Source organism: Otolemur garnettii, unplaced genomic scaffold, assembly GCF_000181295.1.
Source record: "Otolemur garnettii isolate 467f Iridium unplaced genomic scaffold, OtoGar3 scaffold00005, whole genome shotgun sequence".
Taxonomy (NCBI): Eukaryota; Metazoa; Chordata; class Mammalia; order Primates; family Galagidae; genus Otolemur; species Otolemur garnettii.
Genome location: NW_003852400.1, coordinates 15,295,641 through 15,316,562, shown reverse-complemented (window position 1 = coordinate 15,316,562; position 20,922 = coordinate 15,295,641). Strand labels below are relative to the sequence as shown.

The following is a 20,922-nucleotide window of genomic DNA, read 5'->3' as shown; positions in this document are numbered from 1 at the left end:
AGAGTCTCACTATGTCACCCTGGGTAGAGTACTATGGCGTCACAGCTCACAGCAACCTTAAACTCTTGGGCTCAAGTGATCCTCTTGCCTCAGCCTCCCTTGTAGCTGGGACTGCAGGTGCCTGCCACAACACCTGGCTATATTTTTTGTTTGTGTGTTTGTTTGTTTGTTTAGCAGGCTCGGGCCGGGTTCGAACCCACCAGCCCTAGTGCATATGGCTGGCGCCCTAACTGCTGAGCTACAGGAGCCAAGACTCATTTTGTTTTCTTAAAAAGGTAAAAATACGTCATTACTACACGAGTCAGTCAGTCTAGTTTAGTATTATGAGCACACATTGCCTGGGCTGACTTTCAGCTTTGCCGCCTGCTGGCTATATGACTTGGGTAACTTAATTTCTCTGTGCCTCAGTTTCCTCTTCTGTCAAATGAGGATTTGTAAATATTCCTAACTCATAAAATAATTAAGTGAATCAACCCATCTAACGTGTTGATAACAGTGCTTTGCATGTAATAAATGTAATAAATGTTCAATAAATGTTATTAAAACGTGAAAACTAGGATGACATTTTATCAGATTAGTTCAAATTAATAAACAGCATATTTCCTTCCAGTTAATACTGCCAGAATTCTAGTAAAAATGTCAAAATACAAGACATGAAATTCAGGATGTTGACTAGTTTGCCAGTGACCCACTGCCTTGTCTTTGAGCAATTTGTTCTCATTTTTTCCTCCTTTACAATGTTTATAACTCAGCCTTTCCCATACTTATGTCACAGGAGACATGTAAAGGAAAAACACATGTAAATAGAAATAAAGGTGGCACCCGTAGCTCAGTGGGTAGGGCACTAGTCATATACACCAAGGCTGGTGGGTTCAAGCCCGGCCCAGGCCTGCTAAACAACAATGACAGCTGCAACCAAAAAAATAGCCAGGTGTTGTGATGGGCGCCTGTAGTTCCAGCTACTTGGGAGGCTGAGGCAAGAGAATCACTTAAGCCCAAGAGTTTGAGGTTGCTGTGAGCTGTGACACCACAGCACTCTACCAAGGGCAACATAGTGAGATTCTGTCTCAAAAAAAAAAAAAAAAGAAAAGAAAAGAAATAAAAATGCAATTTACAGAAAGGAGTATCTGTGAAGTTCTTTGAGCCACCCAGAAAAAAATGCCCCTTAGATTTTGTGTTTTCTATTTTAACTATTGTTTCCCTCTTCTGTCTGCTTTGTGTTTTTGGCTCCCCTGTCCCTTGATCAGCTTCTTTTTCCTGCCTTAGGAAACTGCTTTGGTAAAGGCCATGCAGGCTAGGTTGAAGGAGAACCCTGGAGGGCCTACCTTCTCCCATTTGGGGCCTTAAAGGCCTGTATCTAAACCTGTGGTCTTTAAAAATATATATTTATTTTTAAATTTCAGTTTAATATAAGGGTACGTACAGTTGGGTTACGTTGTTTACATTTGTTAGGTAGCATCTGAGTGGTAGTTGAGTTCTGTACCCAGAAGGTGTGCCATATACCTCTATCTTGTACCCATTAGGTGGGAGCTTACGCAGCCCCTCTCTACCTCTTCCCCCTCCTTCTACCCTTGAGTTTTTTATTTAAGTATATTGAAAAAAGTGCACTTGAGTGTGAAAAGAAAAGAATGATTTTTAAAGAAAGATTTAACTAAAGCATCTTTTAGCTTTCAGATATTTCTTTCTTTCTTTTTCTTTTCTTTTTTTTTTTTTTGTATAGTTTTGGCTGGGGCTGGGCTTGAACCCACCACTCCTGGTATTGGAGCCAGTGCCCTACTCCTTGAGCCACAGGCACTGCCCAGCTTTCATATATTTTAATTCTTAGCAAATCTTTTATTATCCACTGAAGAATGATGAGGTTTATAAATTTAGAAAAGAGAGTTTTATTTCTCATAAAAGTTACAGTGTGTACTCTGGCCATTTTGCAAGCAGAGAAGCATAGCTGAAAGCCAAAAACAAACACTTCTGGGAATGGTAAAGGGAACAGGCCAGGTATGGTGGTTCACACCTGTAATCCTAGCACTCTGGGAGGTGGATGGATCTTCTGAGCTCAGAAGTTCAGACCAGCCTGAGCAACAGCAAGACTGTCTTTACTAAAAATAGAAAAACTGGCTGGGTGTGGTAGCAGGCATCTGTAGTCCCAGCTACTCAGATGCTTAGGTAAGAGGCAAGAGGATTGTTTGATTCCAGGAGTTTGAGGTTGCTATGAGCTATGATACCATAAGCACTCTACCTCAGGGTGACAGAGGGAGACACTGTCTCAAAGCAAAAAAAAAGAAAAAGAGAGAAGAATTTATTTTGAGTGGAGTGGCCAAATATATGTATTTAATAAGCTGTAGGAAGAGTCATGAATATTTATGAAAGAGAAATATACACATACACAATTAAACTTCACACTCCTTTATTGGACCCTTGTTTAAAAAATGGTGGTGTTAGCATGAGCCAAGGACCAAGTTTTCAGCCCTCTGATGTCAAAAGGTAAAGCAAAGTTCATGAAAACTCTTTCTGCTCATCCTCTGTAGACTGGCCAGAACCACTCCATGATTGGTGGTCTCTTATCAAGAAGGAATACTGGTCAGTTATACCACAAAAAGGGAGGGCCAATCATGAAGTTGGTTGAAATCAGCAGTGGAGCAAGTCTTTCCAAAGGGTTGGTTTTCTGTTTAACCCTTACAGAAGAAAGCCTAACAGTGATTAGGGAATGAGAGGGTATAATGAGGTATGTCCAGTTTCCTATCCCATCATGACTGGGAACTCAGTTTTAAGGTTTCTTTGGGATGCCCTCGACCAAGATAGGGTATGTTCAGTCACTTGAGAGGCTTAGAATTTTATTTTTATTTCTCACTATTAATAATTCAACTTTTAAAGATGTTTTACTTTTGTTTTCATTTAGTGAATTTTTCATTGTCACTGCTAAATCCAGGCAAAATTCTGGAAGAAGAAATGACTAGGTAATTGATATATATGTATATCTCAACATTTATGTGATGTACTTTTTTGTTTCATTTGAAAATAATTTCAAACTACAGGGGTTGTAAGAATATACAAGTGCCTCTTTACCCAAGTTCACCGATTGTTATCATTTGTGCCCCTACTCCCCAAGTTAAAATAAATTGCCTACATTATGGTCCTTTACTACAGTGTGGTTCCTAAGAATAAGGATATTTTCTTACATAACCATAGTATAATTATCAACTTCAGTGAATTTAATTGATACTATACTTTTACATAATATACCATCTGTATTCCAGTTTATCTGCTGTAATGTCATTTATAGCATTTCTCGCTCTTTCCGTCTTCTCAGTAAAGTCTCAAAAGCCTGTAACAACATTTGTATGTTTGCATATCAGTTAATGTTGCTGATTATCATGAGTGCTATCTATATGTAAAATCAGGCCTCAAAGGCTTCTATCTGGACAGAGTTTGTAAAATTAGATTAAAGAAACATTTGAAAGTACTGAAATGTATTATCTTTAAAAGATACTAACTTTCTACTAATTTGGTTAAACCTTCATTTCAAATTAGTTTGAATTCATGACATTTTATCATAATACTTAAAAAATTTTTTTGAATTCTGACACATAGCAAGCTTTTTTGATTCTTTGTATAAAGAATATAAAAATTTTTTAAAGAATATGAAAAAACTTACACTAAGAACCATTTCATGTTTGATTTGTTTATTCCTATATTTGTAGTATGTGAATAGTAGTGAACTTTTTCAGTACAATAAGATATGCATGATTAGAATACAATTATGAAAGAAGGGTTAAATTATATTTACAGATTATCAACATCAGTAAAAGAGAATCATTTAAATTATTTTTTGTAGTTAACAAAAAATCATGTTTTCTTTGGCTAATAGTTCAAGTAAATAGACTTGCAATCAGGGAGCTCATCTTATAATTTGAATAAAGAAAAATATTTTAAACTGTGTAAATTAGAATTTGTAATAACTTCCTACATAGTCTTTGGGATCAGTTTAGTAAACTTACTGGTTACCAGTTCTGAAAATTTCTCCTGAAAGAGATAACTAGAGAATGGTATTTAAATATTACACTAATAACAGAATTAAAGATTCTTTCTAATTATTTTCCAGATATGCATATTATTACTCAGGACTAGGTGCTGGAGTTCTTGTTGCTGCCTACATACAAGTTTCATTTTGGACTTTGGCAGCTGGCCGACAGATTAGGAAAATTAGGCAAGAGTTTTTTCATGCTATTCTACGACAGGAAATAGGCTGGTTTGACATCAGCGATATCACTGAACTCAATACGCGTCTAACAGAGTAAGTGCATTTTTAATGTCCCACTTTCATAAAGAATAAGGTGACCAGATTTTAACATTGGTAAAGCGTGACACCTTGGGGGTAGGGGGGGCGGGGCCTGACAACAATGCAAACTTTGATAAGCAGTTCTCGATAATTAGTTCTCAGCAATTATTTGTTATTATTAAAGTTTAACATTATAAAATTAACAAAAATAATATAAAACACATATCCTGGCAAAATAGCCACATGACAGCTGGAGACAGTATATTTCCTTCCTGTTCTCCCGTGTTCCCTAGCTTGTTGTGCATTCTTTCCAAAAATCAGGGCTTTTTTAAAAACACCACAAGACACAGGACAAATTGTTAAAAATCGGGACTGTCTCACCAAAAGCGGGATGTCTGATCATCTAACTCTAGAGAGGGGGTGGCTACTTGTTTGTTCCAGACAGTTTGGCTACTTCTGAGCTCATTGTCCTTGCCTAGAAGCAAGGGAGGGAGCCAGTCTCCTTCTGATACCTTGCCCAGGAGGGGAGTAGGGAGTTTACATTAGCCTTTTCATTTCCAAATGAAGTTACATTAACCTCTTCATTCCCAAATGGAGTTACATTAACCTTTTCAGCAGCAAGAAAATCACATGTTTCCTTCCCATTCTCCCACTGTTCCCTAGCTTGTCATGCATTCTTTACAAAAATCTGGACTTTTTAAAAATGCGGCGGGACAAATTGTTAAAAATCAGGACTGTCCTGCCAATAGCGGGACATCTAGTCACCTTAATAAAGAAGTTAATAACTGTGAAAATTTGTCAAGGGAAGATTTTAAATGAAAAAAAAAAACTTGTTAAGCATTTGAAATATATTGGAAATAGGTCATCTGACAGTCATTTCTGGCCATTTCTGGCAGCATCCACAGTGTATGCCACCATGTGTTTTCCATCTGTTAGCGTCCTCCTGTTTGGTTAGTAGGTTCATTCGAACTCATAGCTCCTACTTGTTTCTTGTGGAGCTTACTACTTGAGGGCCTGACAGGTGCTGGACCCTCAATAAAGACTGTAAATGAACGAATAAATTATTGAACTAATTCACAAAGAGACTTGCTTTAGTAATTGTTGGCTCTTCACTTATTCAATAGATATTTCAGGGCCTATAATATGCTAAGCACTATTCAAGGTGTTTGTGATATGCCAGTGAACAAAGCACAGATCTCTGTCCTGTTCCAGTAGGGGGAGGTAGATGATAAACTTTTCCTGACTGAGAGTCCTGGCAAGGGCATAGTGAGCAAATGACATCAAAAAAGGAGGGAAGATCAAGGTATTTAGGCATTAGGAAGGATTTCAGCTTTCACTGTGAGTCAAATGGCACCTGAGGAACAACAGGGTCAGACTCTTATTGCCAAAGATTCATACTGGCTGCTGTGTTGAAAATAGGAACAAGGGTAGAAGCAAAGACATCTTCTCTGTTACTTCCCCACAGCAGGAAATGCAGTAATACTTCCCTACCACTATCCCCTATCACTCTTGCAATGCCTTTCCTAACTCGTGCTTTTGACTCAAAATGTTAGCGCTTCTCTAATAGGATTGACTCATTGATATTATAGGATCAACTTGAATGATACTAACTTCTTAGAAGCATAACTAATCCTGAATGCTTTTTGTGTGTAGTATTTTGGTGGGGAAAATACAATTAAAGAGGCTAAGCCTTTGAAAGAGGCTTGCGGTGGTGTTAATAAGTTTTTCTTGTCTGTGTGTTTGTTAGATGTCTACTTCACCTTTTTGACTGAAGACCTCCTCCCTGTAACCATTTAGGTGTGATCTTTTTTAGTGACATCTCCAAAATCAGTGAAGGAATTGGTGACAAGGTTGGAATGTTCTTTCAAGCAGTAGCCACGTTTTTTGCCGGATTTATAGTGGGATTCATTAGAGGATGGAAACTCACCCTTGTAATAATGGCCATCAGCCCTATCCTGGGACTGTCTGCAGCCGTTTGGGCAAAGGTATGTGAGACCTGGGCATTTTCATGTTAACCCACACATGCAGACATTTGTAATATTCAGGAGTGTGGTACTTGTGCACATCTGTCTTAAATGTCAGTTGAAACCACATCCAGAAACATGTTACCATGGTGCTTTAGTAAGGAAATTCGTATTTAATGCAGTGTTTTTCAACCTTTTTTATCTCACAGCATACTTGAACCTATAGTTAAGCTTCTGTAGAACACTTGATATTGATTGGGGGGAGGCGGGGAAACAGTAAAAATACACTGCTTTGAACGTCTTTCAAAAATGATTTAATTAGTGATCTGTAGAAGTTTTTGTGGTTTACCTAAGATCTTCTCACAGCACACCAGTGTGCTGTGGGACTCCAGTTGAAAAATCACTGGTTTAATGTGATTCAGAATTTCACAGGTCTTATCTCAACTAGAGATGTTTTACATTGCTCTCCTTTCTGTCATTTAATCTTTTTTGCATAGTATTAGTTAAAAATAACATGTGATCATGTCCTTATTTAAGGAAGCACAATTTAAAAATATATCATTCTTCCAAATATTACATGAATGTAAAAGTTTTAAATTAGTTTATTTTTAATTGTTACCTGTGATAGTGGCACTCTGCCACTTTTGCCTTGCAACAAAGTAAAGAAAACCCTCTGAAGTATTCAGCCAACACTTTGAAATTGAGAAATTTTTCTGGCAATTTTGCTCATTTTGAGGTTGATGAATTACTTAGTGAACTACTTGTATCTCTTTTCTTTTGATTTGTCCTGAAACATCTTGCTTAGCTATCTTATTAGAATAGTTAAACAGAATGTGTGTGCGTGAGTAGGTCTGGAAGCATTATTTGTACAGTAATGAATATGTAAATAATTGTGACACAATAAAGGAAAGGGTGATAATTCCTTTCAAAGCAGTGCAGTTGTATTTTAATTTACCTTATAATTAATAGAGAAAAGATGGTAGATGTGGAAGTTGACAGTTTTGCCAAAAATGCTATTTAGAAAATTATGCATGGATTCTTTTTGCCCTTGACTACTCCTAGGGAACCTACCAGGGTGGGTCAGATCTTTGTGGGAGTAGGAGCAGCCGTTGCATCTAGTACCCTGCTTCTCATTTGCTGCCTGACTTTAACATTTGGTGAAGGGTAGGGTTTGAAAAGAGAAAGTAGGTTAAATAATTGAGCAGACTGTCTTTTACCTTTTCTCCCCATACAAAAGTCATTACTGTTTCTCTTCTGTCCAGATACTCTCGGCATTTAGTGACAAAGAACTAGCTGCCTATGCAAAAGCAGGCGCCGTGGCAGAAGAGGCTCTGGGGGCGATCAGGACCGTGATAGCTTTCGGGGGCCAGAACAAAGAGCTGGAAAGGTCAGGAAGGTTCTTTGTCTGCTAATTCAAAGAACACACTTTTAATGTTTTGTTTCTCCTTCTTTTGTGGTATGTGTTTATTACTGTCCCTTTCCTGATATTAACCCTTCCCCCCTCCCAATATATAAATACTCCATACTGATGGCTGAAGCTTAATGTTTAGCTATAGAGCAGGGTTCTTTTATGTTCCAAAGACTCCTTTGGCCATCTGCTAACACAAATGGACTCCCTTCTTAGAATAATGTTTTTAAATGCATAAAACAAATTATGTTAGGTTGCAAAGGAAACCAATTATTTTAAAGAATGGTTATCAAAATATTTTGATTTGCTTTGAATCTTTACTCCCTTAATAACCATAAACTGGAATGTAGAAGAGGAAGACCTAAGGATATGTGAACCTTCCAGTTACAGCCCATGGAGGTCCCCCACAACCAGGAGGCAAGACTTCCAATCTTGGCCTCTGGCTTCTAGCCCTTAATAATGGTCCAGGATGAGTCTGGCAAACTTACCAGCCTCTAGAGATACCTAAGCTCTTCTTGGTGGCTCTGGACTTAACACCCTAGGCCATTGCTTTAAAAAACAGTTATTAAGGTATGATTGACACTGACAAACGAAAAGCTGTATACAAATACCAAATGTGTATACCTCAGTGAGTTTCAGAGGTAAGTATACACCCGTGAAAAAGGCTATTCTGCTTTAAGTCAATATAATTATTTACCTTTTATTTAAGTAATAATATATAGTTGAGGTATGATTCCATATAAAGTGTTTTCTTTGGTGGTCCAACAGAATTCATGATACCTATAACTCTTTGAAATAAAAATTCAGTGGAAAGTGTGCAGCACTTTAAACAATGATTCCTAATCCCCTCCATTTCATTTTTTACTTTTCTACTCCTTAATCCCTCTTCAAAACCAACATGTTTCTGGTTCTCTAACCTCTTCCTTTTTTCTCTCTCACTGCTGCTTCCTGTACACAATAGTCCACACAGACCACACTAACCCTCAGGTGGACCTCAGGATGTCAGTGTAATCAGTGCCGCTCCATTAGCCCCGGAGAGCGAGCTGCCTAAGTGAAGGTAATTACAACATGCCCACTGCTGTCACTGGTGCCTTGTGTCACATTGGGGCAGACGTAAATCTTCCTGCACACACTTTGAGGCCAGCCACACAGGAGTAATCAGAGTGCTGGATGTGGCATGCTGGCTGTCTCCCCGGAGAGGCAGCCCTGCTATATGAACACAGCACCCCAGAGCAGGAGGGTAGCGGGGTGCTTCGTGTAATCAAGGAGACCAACATCTGGGTAGCAGAATACATTTTTTAAAAAAAAATTAATGAATCCCCATGGGAATTTACGTTTGGTTAAACTGTAAAAAGAAAAAAAAAGTGTTGGTTTTTTTGATACAAAGAAAAACATCCTAATTTGTGTGATATTTCCTCCCGAAGTCTCCTTTACATATCTGCTGGATTTATTTCCCCAGTTTCAGGGAACCCACATTAAATGTTATACACTCTCTGGGTAAAGCATGGAAAAGTAGATTTAATATAATTTGATGTAAAAATATTATCATTTAACAGAACTGTTCTAGGCATTTGTAACTTTATGTCAAATTCTAGCAGCCAGTAATAAGCATTTGAGTTACTATTCAAAAATGGGATAGTAATAGAGTCAGCAAACTTCAAGAGGAAATGAAAACCCAATGTAAATATAGTAATAATAATAGTAATTAATAGGAATTGTCAAGTTTGTCCACTATTTATTTCTGCTGTACTAACTGCTTTCTATAATTATCTATCAGCCTCGTAATTATCTTGCAAGGTAGGCATTATTAACTGCATTTTGCAGATGATGAAAGTAAAATCTAGAAAAATTGAGTAAACACCCATATCCCTTAAGTAGTGACACTTTATAACCTCGTACCTGGCTTAAAAGATGAAGATTAGGCTTGGCGCCAGACACATACAGTAGAACTGGCGGGTTCAAATCCAACCCGGGCTTGCCAAACATCAATGACAACTACAACCAAAAAATAGCCGGGCATTGTGGCGGGTGCCTGTAGTCCCAGCTACTTGGGAGGCTGAGGCAAGAGAATCGCTTAAGCACAGGAGTTTGAGGTTGCTGTGAGCTGTGACACCACAGCACTGTACCCAGGGTGATAGCTTGAGACTCTGTCTCGAAAAAAAAAGAGAAAGATTAACCTAATTAAAAAAAAAAAAAGAAAGAAAATAAGAAGCCCAGGTTTGTGTACAAGCATAATTTCTGTCCCTCACATAATGGGCATGAAGGAGATTTTCTTTTCTCCAAAGACTAGACATTGACCTAAGTTAAGAATCTGTTTAAGAGGCCCAGTAGTGGGCTGAGCATGTTGTTGGTGCATACCTGTAATCCTAGCACTCTGGGAGGCTGAAATGGGTGGATTGCTTGAACTCAGGAGTTTGAGACCAGCCTGAGTAAGAGTGAAATCCCTTCTCTAAAAACAGCGAGGAGCTGTGGCAGGTACCTGTAGTCCCAGCTACTTGGGAGGCTGAGGCAAGAGGATAGCTTGAGCCCAAGAGTTTGATCTGTGAGCTATAATATCACAGCACTCTACCAAGAGCAACAAAGTAAGACTCCTTCAAAAAAAAAAAAAAAAAAACCAATAGTGTTTACAATCAACTCTTGTTAGCTTCACTTCTCTCCTATCTCAACCCTGACTTGTGATGCTGGCATAAAGGTGATGAGAGAGCTCTTCTATATCCCAGGTGTGAGATTTCAATTCTGGAACAGCCAAAGGACTGTTGGTTGACCCCGTAGGCACCAAAGGAGATGGGTCCAGGCCAGTAAGGAGAAGAAGGCTTGGATGTATTCTAATCTTGGCTGATCCTGAATGGTTCAATTCCAGAAGGCTGGGTCTTACTATGGGTTTATTACCCTGATGGCTTTGTTATTAATACTTAAACATCCAAACAAAGAGGCTCGGCGCCTATAGCTCAACTGGCTAAGGCGCCAGCCACGTACACCTAAGGTGGCGGGTTCGAATCCCCAGCCCGGACCCGCCAAACAACAATGATGGCTGCAACCAAAAAATAGCCGGGCGTTGTGGCGGGCGCCTGTGGTCCCAGCTACTTGGGAGGCTGAGGCAGGAGACTCTCTTGAGCCCAGGAGTTGGAGGTTGCTGTGAGCTGTAATGCCATGGCACTCTGCCCAGGGGGACAGCTTGAGGCTCTGTCTCAAAAAAAAAAAAAACAAAAAAAAAACATCCAAACAAAGAGATGAGATTATACATCATTATTCTTCATTTTAACATTTCCTCTCTTGTTTTCTGGTAGGTATAAGAAACACTTAGAAAAAGCCAAAGAGATTGGAATTAAAAAAGCTATTTCAGCAAACATTTCCATGGGCATCGCCTTCCTGTTAATATATGCGTCATATGCTCTGGCCTTCTGGTATGGATCCACTCTAGTTATATCAAAAGAATATACTATTGGAAATGCTATGACAGTAAGTAGATTTCCTAATATTTATGAAGCCTCTGAAAGTATGGTTTCTCCATCTACCTTCTCTGTTCTTTCATTTCCCTCCTTTTTGCAGGATGAGCATGATTATAGGTTTTAGTCTTTTGATGAATCTTTGCTCTATCTGTGGGCAGAGCTGGCTTTCTAGAATATACAAGGCATAATTATGACTGTGGGCAAGGAAAAAGATTGTGGTTAGAGCATGTGAGAAATGTGTACAACATATGAAAAGAAATAAAGATGAAATAAATTATGGATGAACAAATTTGAAGTCCTCCTCCCTCTGCTTTAAGTTTCTTATATAAGAAAGTAAACATTTTTATTGTAGGTCATTGTAAAAGAGAACATTAAATTTACATCACTTAAAATATCAGCTATCTCAAATATAAAAAGAGAAGTTGCGTACGTGTTTGTTTTTCTTTTCTTTTTCTTTTTTTTTTTCTTTTTTTGGTCTCACTCTGAGGCTGAGTTAGAATACAGTGGCATCATCATAGTTCACCACAACCTCAAACTCCTGTGTTCAAATGGTTCATCTGCCTCACCTTCCTTGGTAGCAGAGACTGTGGGAGCATATCAAAAGACCTGGCTAATTTTTCTGCTTTTCATAGGGTGGCAACTTACTATGTTGCCCAGGCTGATTTCAAACTCCTGGCTTCAAGTGATCTTCCTGCATTAGCCTCCCAAAGCATGGGGATTATAGGCATGAACCACAATACCTGGCTGTTTTTCTTTATCAAAATAAATATAGCTTTGGGCGGCACCTGTGGCTCAGTGAGTTGGGCGCCAGGCCCCATATACCAATGGTGGTGGATTCATACCTGGCCCTGGCCAAGCTGCAACAAAAAAATAGCCAGGAGCATGGGAGGCGCCTGTAGTCTCCGCTCCTTGGGAGGCTCAGGCAAGAGAATAACCTAAGCCCAAGAGCTGGAGGTTGCTGTGAGCTGTGACGTCACAGTACTCTACGGAGGGTGACAAAGTGAGATTCTGTCTCTAAAAAAAAAAGAATATAGTTCCATTTTATGATAATAAAAGTAATGTATACTAATTATACAAAGGATTATAACATAGAATCTTTAAAATTAAAATTACTTATAGTCTAATCTAATAATTTACATATGTTTAATGATCATTTTTGGCATATTTCTTCCAGATCATTTTCTGTGTATACACACATTTTTTTCTTTCAAAATGGGAAACATATTATAGATACCTCTTATAACCTTGTTTCTTTTTTTTGTTTGTTTTTTTGTTTTTGTTTTGAGACACACTCTCACTTTGTTGCCCTGGGTAGAGTGTCGTGGTGTCACAGCTCACAGTAACCTCAAACTCTTGGGCTCAAGCAATTCTCTTGCCTCAGTCTCCTAAGTAGCTGGGACTACAGGTGCCCACCAGAACACCTAGCTATTTTTATTTTTTGGTTGTAGTCGTTGGGGATTCAAACCTGCCAGCTCCGGTGTATGTGTCTGGCTCCCTACCTGCTGAGCTACAGGCACCGTGCCCTCTTGTAACCTTTTTAATAAACATGTTATATGTACATTTTTGTAACCTGTTTTTTTTTTTTTTTTTTTGAGACAGTCTCACTTTGTCACCATTGGTCTCATAGCTCAAAATCTTGGGCTCAAGCAATTCTCTTGCCTCAGCCTCCTGATAGCTAGGACTCTAGGCCCCTGCCATAACACCCTGCTATTTTTAGAGACAGGGTCTTGCTCTTGCTCAGGCTGGTCTGGAACTCCTGAGCTCAGGCAATCCACCCACCTTGGCCTCCTGGAGTGCTAGGATTACAGGCGCGAGCCACTGTGCCTGGCCCTTTTGTAACCTTTTTTTACAAACTAGTAAAACTTTGTTAATCATCTTCCATGTCAGTGGACAATCAGAATAACATGTAACCCATTTAAATAGAAATATTTTAAAACCTGTACTTCCCAATATTCCTAAACAGAGGATGCTGATCATAATTTGGTTCTTGGATGATGACTTAGGGTCAAATTATGAAAATTAATATTTTCAAAATGTTTTGTATTGTGGTATCTTCAGACTTCATTTAGGGGTTGAGGGCTGTGGCTGGATGAGCTTTTGTTATTGCTAAGTCTGTTTTTCCCACTTCGCTTCTCCTCTCTGGCTGTCAGTTTAGAAGCATTCTACCTTTCTTCACTTCCTCATTTCCTACTGATGTTTTATGAAGGAGGGAGGTTGAATCCTGACTGTGCCATTCACCTTGTGTGATGAGTTTGTCCTGTCTGGCTTTAGTTTCCTATTTGAGTATGTGGATGATGACACTCTTCTGTAGGGCTGAGAGTGCCGAGAGTTCCCCAGTAAAGGGGTCCAAGCAAAGCCCTCTGCATAAAGGACAGGGGCTCTATTGCATTAGCTTTGTAACATTTGTTTTGGTGGAGATATTTTTTTCTTTCTTACTGGGTCATATCTATATACTGTACGTAATAGACAAGATACTGACAAACTGATATCTGGGTTTGGGGCATATGAAATGTTACTATCTTTTGAGAAAAGCCAAACTATATATAGAATTGTTACCATCCTCAAAGAGAAAAGAGTAATTTCTCATATCTATGCTTTTCTCTTTTAAGTTATGCTGTGTGTATTGTCGAAATTCTTGAAGGTATATTCTGGGCTTTTCTATCAATTCATTTTCATAGTGAAAAAAAAATATGAAGGGAAAAGTGTTAACCACATGAAGCTGCGGTCCCCAACCTCGGGCCAAGGACCAAAACTGTCCATGGCCAGATAGGAACTGAGGCACACAGCAGGAGGTGATTGGAGGGTAAGCAAGAGATGCTTTATCTGCATTTACACCCACTCCCTGTGGGCTCTCGTCACTCACATCACTACCTGAGCTCCTCTCCCTGTCAGATCATTGGCGGCATTAGGGTCTCACAGGAGCATGAACTCCACTGTAAGGGATCATGTAAGGGATCTAGGGTAAGCGCCCCTTGTGAGTATCTCATGCCTGGTCATCTGAGGTGGAGCTGAGGACACATACAACACACTTTGAACATCATTGTCACCCCCAGATGGGATAGTCCACTTTCAGGAAAACAAGCTCAGGGCTCCCACTGATTCTGCATTATGGTGAGGTGTATAATTATTTAATTACATGTTACTATGTAATAATAATACTAGAAATAAAGCACACATACATGCAATGTGCTTAAGTCATCTGGAGACCATACCTACCCTGTCCTCATCCATGGAAAAATTGTCTTCCATGAAACTGGCCCCTGATGCCAAAAAGGTTGAGAACTGCTGATGTAAAGGAATTAATAAACGGTGCACATGGGAGTGATTTAGTGTTTAATAATGTATGAACTATTACTTTTCATATTATAAATCTTATAAATGAATACATACATGTATGGGTATATATATGTATATATACGTGTGTCTGTATATATATTTATAAAATGGTGTTCTCTTAGGAAAATTCCATGAGGCCAAAATCTACCATGTTTCATATTGAACATTCTGTGTAATTCCGTCAGAGTCAGAGGAATCATCTAGGACAGAATAACAATACTGATGGAAAATGTTTCTCCATGGTGGCATTAGCTTCAGATTCAACAAAATAAATGTATACCTGAATGGGAAGAGCAACAGATAGTTTGGAGATTGAGACAAATTATTTTTGAGGTCAGAGAAACCCATTTGGGCAATGAAATGCTTCATGAACCTTATAAATATTGCTCTTTTACTAAAAAAAAAAAAAATGTTTAAAGTATAAACCTAAATCCAATCTTTTGTGTAGTATGTTTAAAAAAATTCATATTGTAGACGGCAGAACATGATTTCTAACTTTCCCTCATGTTCTTTTGTTCAGGTCTTCTTTTCAATCCTCATAGGAGCTTTCAGTGTTGGTCAGGCCGCACCGTGTATTGATGCGTTTGCCAATGCAAGAGGAGCTGCATATGCCATCTTTGATATTATTGATAATGTAAGTCAGATATTACTTTAATGCTGAAAAAGTCTTCGAGGCTTAGAGAATTAAATCTGGCTTTCCATTATATAGTTTTGCATCAACTATGTTGACTAAATTGTCCTGACTACAGTAAAATTTAGTTATACGAAATTAATGATCTCCTTTTACTAATGAATGAAACAAAAATGCCTCATTGATATTTCTGCAAGTTTACTTTAGATAATATAACACTGATCTCATTTTGGAAAAGTTCGTCTGCACTAGTATGTTATTAATACAGTACCGAGCAGAAATGTTTCTCTTCCTAGTTTTTCTCTTTATTTCTTTCATGTTGTAGTCAAACCGAGATTATGATTTCTTTTTTTTTTTTCTTTTTTTTTTTTTTTGCAGTTTTTGGCTGAAGCCAGGTTTAAACCCATGACCTCTGGCATATGGGGCCACGTCCTACTCCTTGAGCCACAGGCGCTGCCCCAAGATTATGATTTTTATTTGGGATAGGATGGGGGGCGAAATTGACTGTATATTTTGCTATAGGTTGACCTTCCCCAAAATTATCCCTGCGTGCTTGGTATGATTTTAAATCAACTATATTGACTAAATTGAACTGACTACAGTGAAAAAGAAAATAGTTTTGACATGCCAAATATGCCACTCAGATAAAGTGTAAAGCAGATAACTGAAGTTTTATAATTTAATCTAAGCCACATTTCCTTTTTTATTGATCCAAGACATGGAAAAAGTGCTCAGCTTCTGAATATATTTGAAAGTTTGCATTGTTCCTAAATATTTTCTGGTAATCAATCAATTAGTCTTCTCAACCCGATCTATTACCTTTATTAATTAGGAATAATTTCCACTAAATGCTGGACATGCCTGGCTATATCAATTATGTTATGTTTTTGTTATTGCAGTTGTGTAAATATGCATATCTGGCCATTTAGAAAATTTATGAAGACATGCCAAAAAATTAAAGTGAAATACTGTGTGAAATGAAATAGAATATTTCTTATGTGCTTTCCAGGAAAAGCCTTTTATCTGAAAAGGGATATTTCCTTAAACAACATTATATACAGATACACAGGTACACACACAGTCTTTACCTGGGGATCTGTCTCACGTGAGGGAGATTGTGCCATTCTGAGTCCTGTTTTTGGAATTTACTGAATCATATTCCTTAAAAATGCAATTGTTTGTCCTATAATAGAATAGTCATTAAATTTTGTTTTATTTAGAATCCTAAAATTGACAGTTTTTCAGAGAGAGGACACAAACCAGACAGCATCAAAGGGAATTTGGAGTTCAATGATGTTCATTTTTCTTATCCTGCTCGAGCTAATGTCAAGGTACTGTACATAATATTTATAGGAATTCCTAACTCAGATTGATTGTTTAATTATCTCCAAGAATAAAGTCTCTATTATTTTGATATGTACATGCTTTTTTCTATAGGGGTTATATTTCCTTATTTGATACATTTTTTCAAATGGAAGTGAATTACTCTCTTTTTAGAGCTTTATTATGAAATGTGTCCTTTTTCTCATTTCCCTCACAGATCCTGAAGGGCCTCAACCTAAAAGTACAGAGTGGGCAGACGGTGGCTCTGGTTGGAAGCAGTGGCTGTGGGAAAAGTACCATGATCCAGCTGATACAGAGGCTCTATGACCCTGATGAGGGTACGGTAAGTGGGAAGAACCAAGTTCTTTAAAGTGGGGGTGCTGGATACCAACTGGCCCCTTGAAATTAGTTTTTTTAGTAACAAATCTGCTTGTGAATCCAGTTTTTATAAAGAGGCTACAGAATTGCAATGCATATGGATAATGCAGTCATACCTTTGGAATGGTTTAAAGACAATACAAGCTAGGCAATTCTATTCTGTTCCAATTAAACTTTTCATAACCCATAAATTACCGGAAAATAGTGATCCGAACTACTGAGAGAATTATTATCAAAGAGTTATTGGGTTTGATCAAACATATTCTGTATAGCAATTGTTAACAATTAGGGTCACCAGATTATTTTAGGACAGCAATTAAATTCATTAAAGACAATTGAGTTTTCTTAAACTTTGGAATAGCAAAAGGGGACAGTGGGATAGTCTCTTAAGAAACTTATGAAAACATGGGTGACAATAATGGCCATTATTTTTACCACTTAAATATTTTGGTATGAATTTTAACTTACAGAAAATTGAAACAGGGAACTCACTTATACTCTACATCTAAAATTTACTAATTGTTTATATTTTGATCTACTTGGTTTATTATCTTTTGTTTCTCTGGGTATGTATATGAATATTATATCATACTTCAGAATACATTTTCTAAGAAGAAGGACAGTTCTCTTATATAACCATAAAACAATTATCAAATTCAGTAAATTTAACATTAATGCAATATTAGTCCACAGTCTACATTCAGAGTTTCCCCAGTTGTCCCAAGTTTAGAGCACTGAGTTTACCTGATATTAAAATTCATTATACATGGATCACAGCAATTGTGAAAACAAAAGATTACAAAATGAAAAGAAAACCAAAAAGCATCTAAAAGCATTGGGATGGAACAGAGATCTCAGGAATAAATGAATACAAAGTTTACTACGCTACATGAAATGATTTACTTATTTTACTTAATAAAATTAGTAAATACTCTTAGAAAAAATCTGATATTACTATGCAGAAAGATAAGCCCATCCTCATTTACTAAAGTAAACTCTAGGTTGGTTCAAAAGTAAATATTTTCCTATATTTTTAAAAAAGAACCTAGTAAAATACTACCACTGAGGATAAGTAATCTAACAATATCTATTATTATTATTGTTGGAATAATAAATGTTTTCTCAGAAAATATATGTCAGCAGAACAAAAAGGTCTTCAGAAATTCTATACTCAGAGATAGTCAGTGTTCACATAATGATTTAATAATTTATTACCACTGAATTACAAAAGAAATGGCATAGTTGATTAGTTCAGCTTTACCGTAAGCCTCTTTCCTTTGTCAATAAAACCACGATAAAAGACCAGGCTGAGCAAGAGTGAGACTCTGTTTCTACCAAAAGTAGAAAAATTAGCTGGCATAATGGCAAGCCTCTGTAGTTCAGCTACTCAGGAGGCTGAGGCAGGAGGATCACTTGAGCCTAGGAGTTTGAGTTTGCTAGGAGCTAGGCTGATACCTCGGCACTCTAGCCTGGGGCAACAGAGTGAGACTGTGTTTCAAAAAGAAAAAAAATAAAATAAAACAGTAATAAAAGAAAGCAATGATAATTGGAGCAAAGATTTACGATATATAGAAAAAGTATTATACTTAATATTTGAGAAATGAATATAAATCTGTGAAGGTAATCTTGTTTATTATAGGATATGATCATGCAAATCTTTTGAGAATAAATACAGATTTGGAAAAAATTTTAAGAAATGGTCTGCTTTACTTATAAAGATATACAAATGAAAACAGATACAAGCTATCACCTCATATCTATTAATTAGAAAAAGACAGAGTAAATAAAAAACCCAATGCTAATAAATCATAATAAAGCAAATATATTTATATATTACTACTGACATTATAAACCGTTAAAATATTTTTAAAGAATTGTCTATTCAACAAGCAAAAATTGCCCAGCAAATAACCAGTCATTGTACACATAAACAATTGTTATCAATTGTTAACAATATATCATATTCTTTAACTTGTTTATTCTCTACTTTTACTAATTTTTGAAGGCAGCCAAATGTCTAAAAGTTAGGAAATAAAGTAAATTATGCTTCATTAAAATAGCAAAATACCATAATTCCATCAAAATGATATGTACATTAGGTAGGCAAGTGGGCATTTTTATTTAAATTTAATATTGGCAAGTAAAAATAATAGTATGCCAAAAATATACAACTCCAAATAGTGTATGAAGAATAATCCATTTATGAAAAAACTGTAAGAAAATAAATGTCAGAAGTGAGCAGAAGCTTTTTGTTTTTATTCTTATTGGCATTTTTGTTTGTTATATCTAACCACTGAAATAAGTATTAGCTAAGACTTTTTATAACAAATTAAATAGTCCTGATACCTTAGATATCAGATTGTTTAAAATGTCTAATATGAATTGTTTCTTTCTTTCAGGTTAACATTGACGGGCAGGATATTAGGACCTTCAACGTGAGGTATCTGAGGGAAATAATTGGAGTGGTGAGTCAGGAGCCAGTGCTATTTTCTACCACAATTGCTGAAAATATCCGTTATGGCCGTGGAAATGTAACCATGGATGAGATAAAGAAAGCTGTCAAAGAAGCCAATGCCTATGAGTTTATCATGAAACTACCACAGGTAAAGGCTCTGGTAATTCAATTGTCTTCAACATTAGAATTTCACCTCCTTGGACTGAGTTCATTTCTCTATTGAAGGTTTAACCACTTCAATATGTTTGAGATGCAGGGTTGTCCAACTTTGCTAGGTAAGATCCTTGAATGACTTAGTGAGGGATTTAAGGAGTAGAGCCTAGCACCTGAGAACTAAAAAACGTTATACAGAATGCGGCTGCAGTTTTTAAAAATTTGGTTTTCATTTATAATAATTTATGGTACATTACGATAGTCAAGATACAGCTCCCAGTTGTCTTCAGGTAGCTCTATAAAATCCCTAGCCCTTTTTACTTAAAATACTTAAAGAGCTCTTGCATGTTTTCTGTGTTGTAGAAATTTGACACCCTGGTCGGAGAGAGAGGGGCCCAGCTGAGTGGAGGGCAGAAACAGAGGATTGCCATTGCCCGTGCCCTGGTCCGCAACCCCAAGATCCTCCTGCTGGATGAGGCCACGTCAGCCTTGGACACTGAAAGTGAAGCAGAGGTTCAGGCAGCTCTGGATAAGGTCAGTAGACCCTAGACACTCTAAGGCCAGCACATTGAAAACTTATTGAAAATTCTTGCCAATACTTTGGGCGTCTGGATTGAGAAACATAAACAGAACAGCAAATGAAGCTGTTCATGGAGCTTTATTGATTTCTCCTTTCTGTCACCTTACACTGTCTGCAGAGATAGGAGAATGGTCCTGGCTTGCTGTGTGACCTTGGTGCAGTGAGCGCAGATCCAGGCCTGTGAAATGAACCATTTAGCTTTTTTTTTTCTTACATATGGGCTATTGCTTTCATCAAAAGCAATTGCGTTGAAAAGGACTGCAAAGACATATTTTTAAAAAAAGTGGTTGTGTTAAAATATATCAAAAAGAAAAAAATAAAGAGGGTGGTGCCTGTGGCTCAAAGGAGTAGGGGGCTGACCCCATATGCCAAAGGTGGTAGGTTCAAACCCAGCCCTAGCCAAAAAAAGAAAGAAAGAAAGAAGAAATCTGGTTACCCAAACACTGGTCCAACTGAAATAATTAAAAATACTCTATTTTGTAGACAGTAATATCATCTATATTTATTCATAAAGGTGATAAGATGCTTTTCTGGAAATAAAATTCAACTTGCATATTTGCCTAAGCATATAAAGAAGCAACACATTCTAAAGATGTTGAACTCATTGTCATGCTCAAATATTTCTAAGTCTTCCACTAGCATCTTTTCTAAGCTGATATATCCCAGGAAGAGTCTTATCTTGGTAGGCTTTTGGAGTTAATGCTGATGTCATCTGTCTGTATTAACAACGCAGTGTAAACACCAGAGTCAGATGGCAACTTAGGAATGAGTCTTTAAGCATGTAAATATGATAAATAATTGATTTAAGAAAGTTTAGTAATAAAATGTGCCCAAATTCCTTAACAAATTTTAGCCAAAGTACCTCTTCCCACAATTTTAGAAACAAGTTATATGAACCTTATTTTCTCAGGAAAGTTTATGTCTGAATGTTACGTAAACAAACTGACTTTTATTGCTGTAAAATTAATCAAT

At 37.2% G+C, this 20,922-nt stretch overlaps 1 protein-coding gene across 2 annotated transcripts in view; it reads left to right on the top strand.

Annotated features, from left to right (window-relative positions):
* Positions 1 to 20,922, top strand: part of ABCB4 (ATP binding cassette subfamily B member 4) — an 89,379-nt gene that overhangs the window by 14,421 nt on the left and 54,036 nt on the right. Inside the window, exons 5-14 of one of the 2 annotated variants that reach the window (XM_003782640.3) lie at positions 2,894 to 2,951; positions 4,097 to 4,288; positions 6,087 to 6,258; positions 7,500 to 7,624; positions 10,933 to 11,104; positions 14,951 to 15,064; positions 16,282 to 16,392; positions 16,602 to 16,727; positions 19,162 to 19,365; positions 19,734 to 19,904. In XM_003782640.3, the coding sequence (XP_003782688.1) occupies positions 2,894 to 2,951; positions 4,097 to 4,288; positions 6,087 to 6,258; positions 7,500 to 7,624; positions 10,933 to 11,104; positions 14,951 to 15,064; positions 16,282 to 16,392; positions 16,602 to 16,727; positions 19,162 to 19,365; positions 19,734 to 19,904 (1,445 nt within the window). Of the gene's footprint in view, positions 1 to 2,893; positions 2,952 to 4,096; positions 4,289 to 6,086; positions 6,259 to 7,499; positions 7,625 to 10,932; positions 11,105 to 14,950; positions 15,065 to 16,281; positions 16,393 to 16,601; positions 16,728 to 19,161; positions 19,366 to 19,733; positions 19,905 to 20,922 lie in introns of those variants that run through there. The other variant, XM_023518760.1, reaches the window with a different exon arrangement.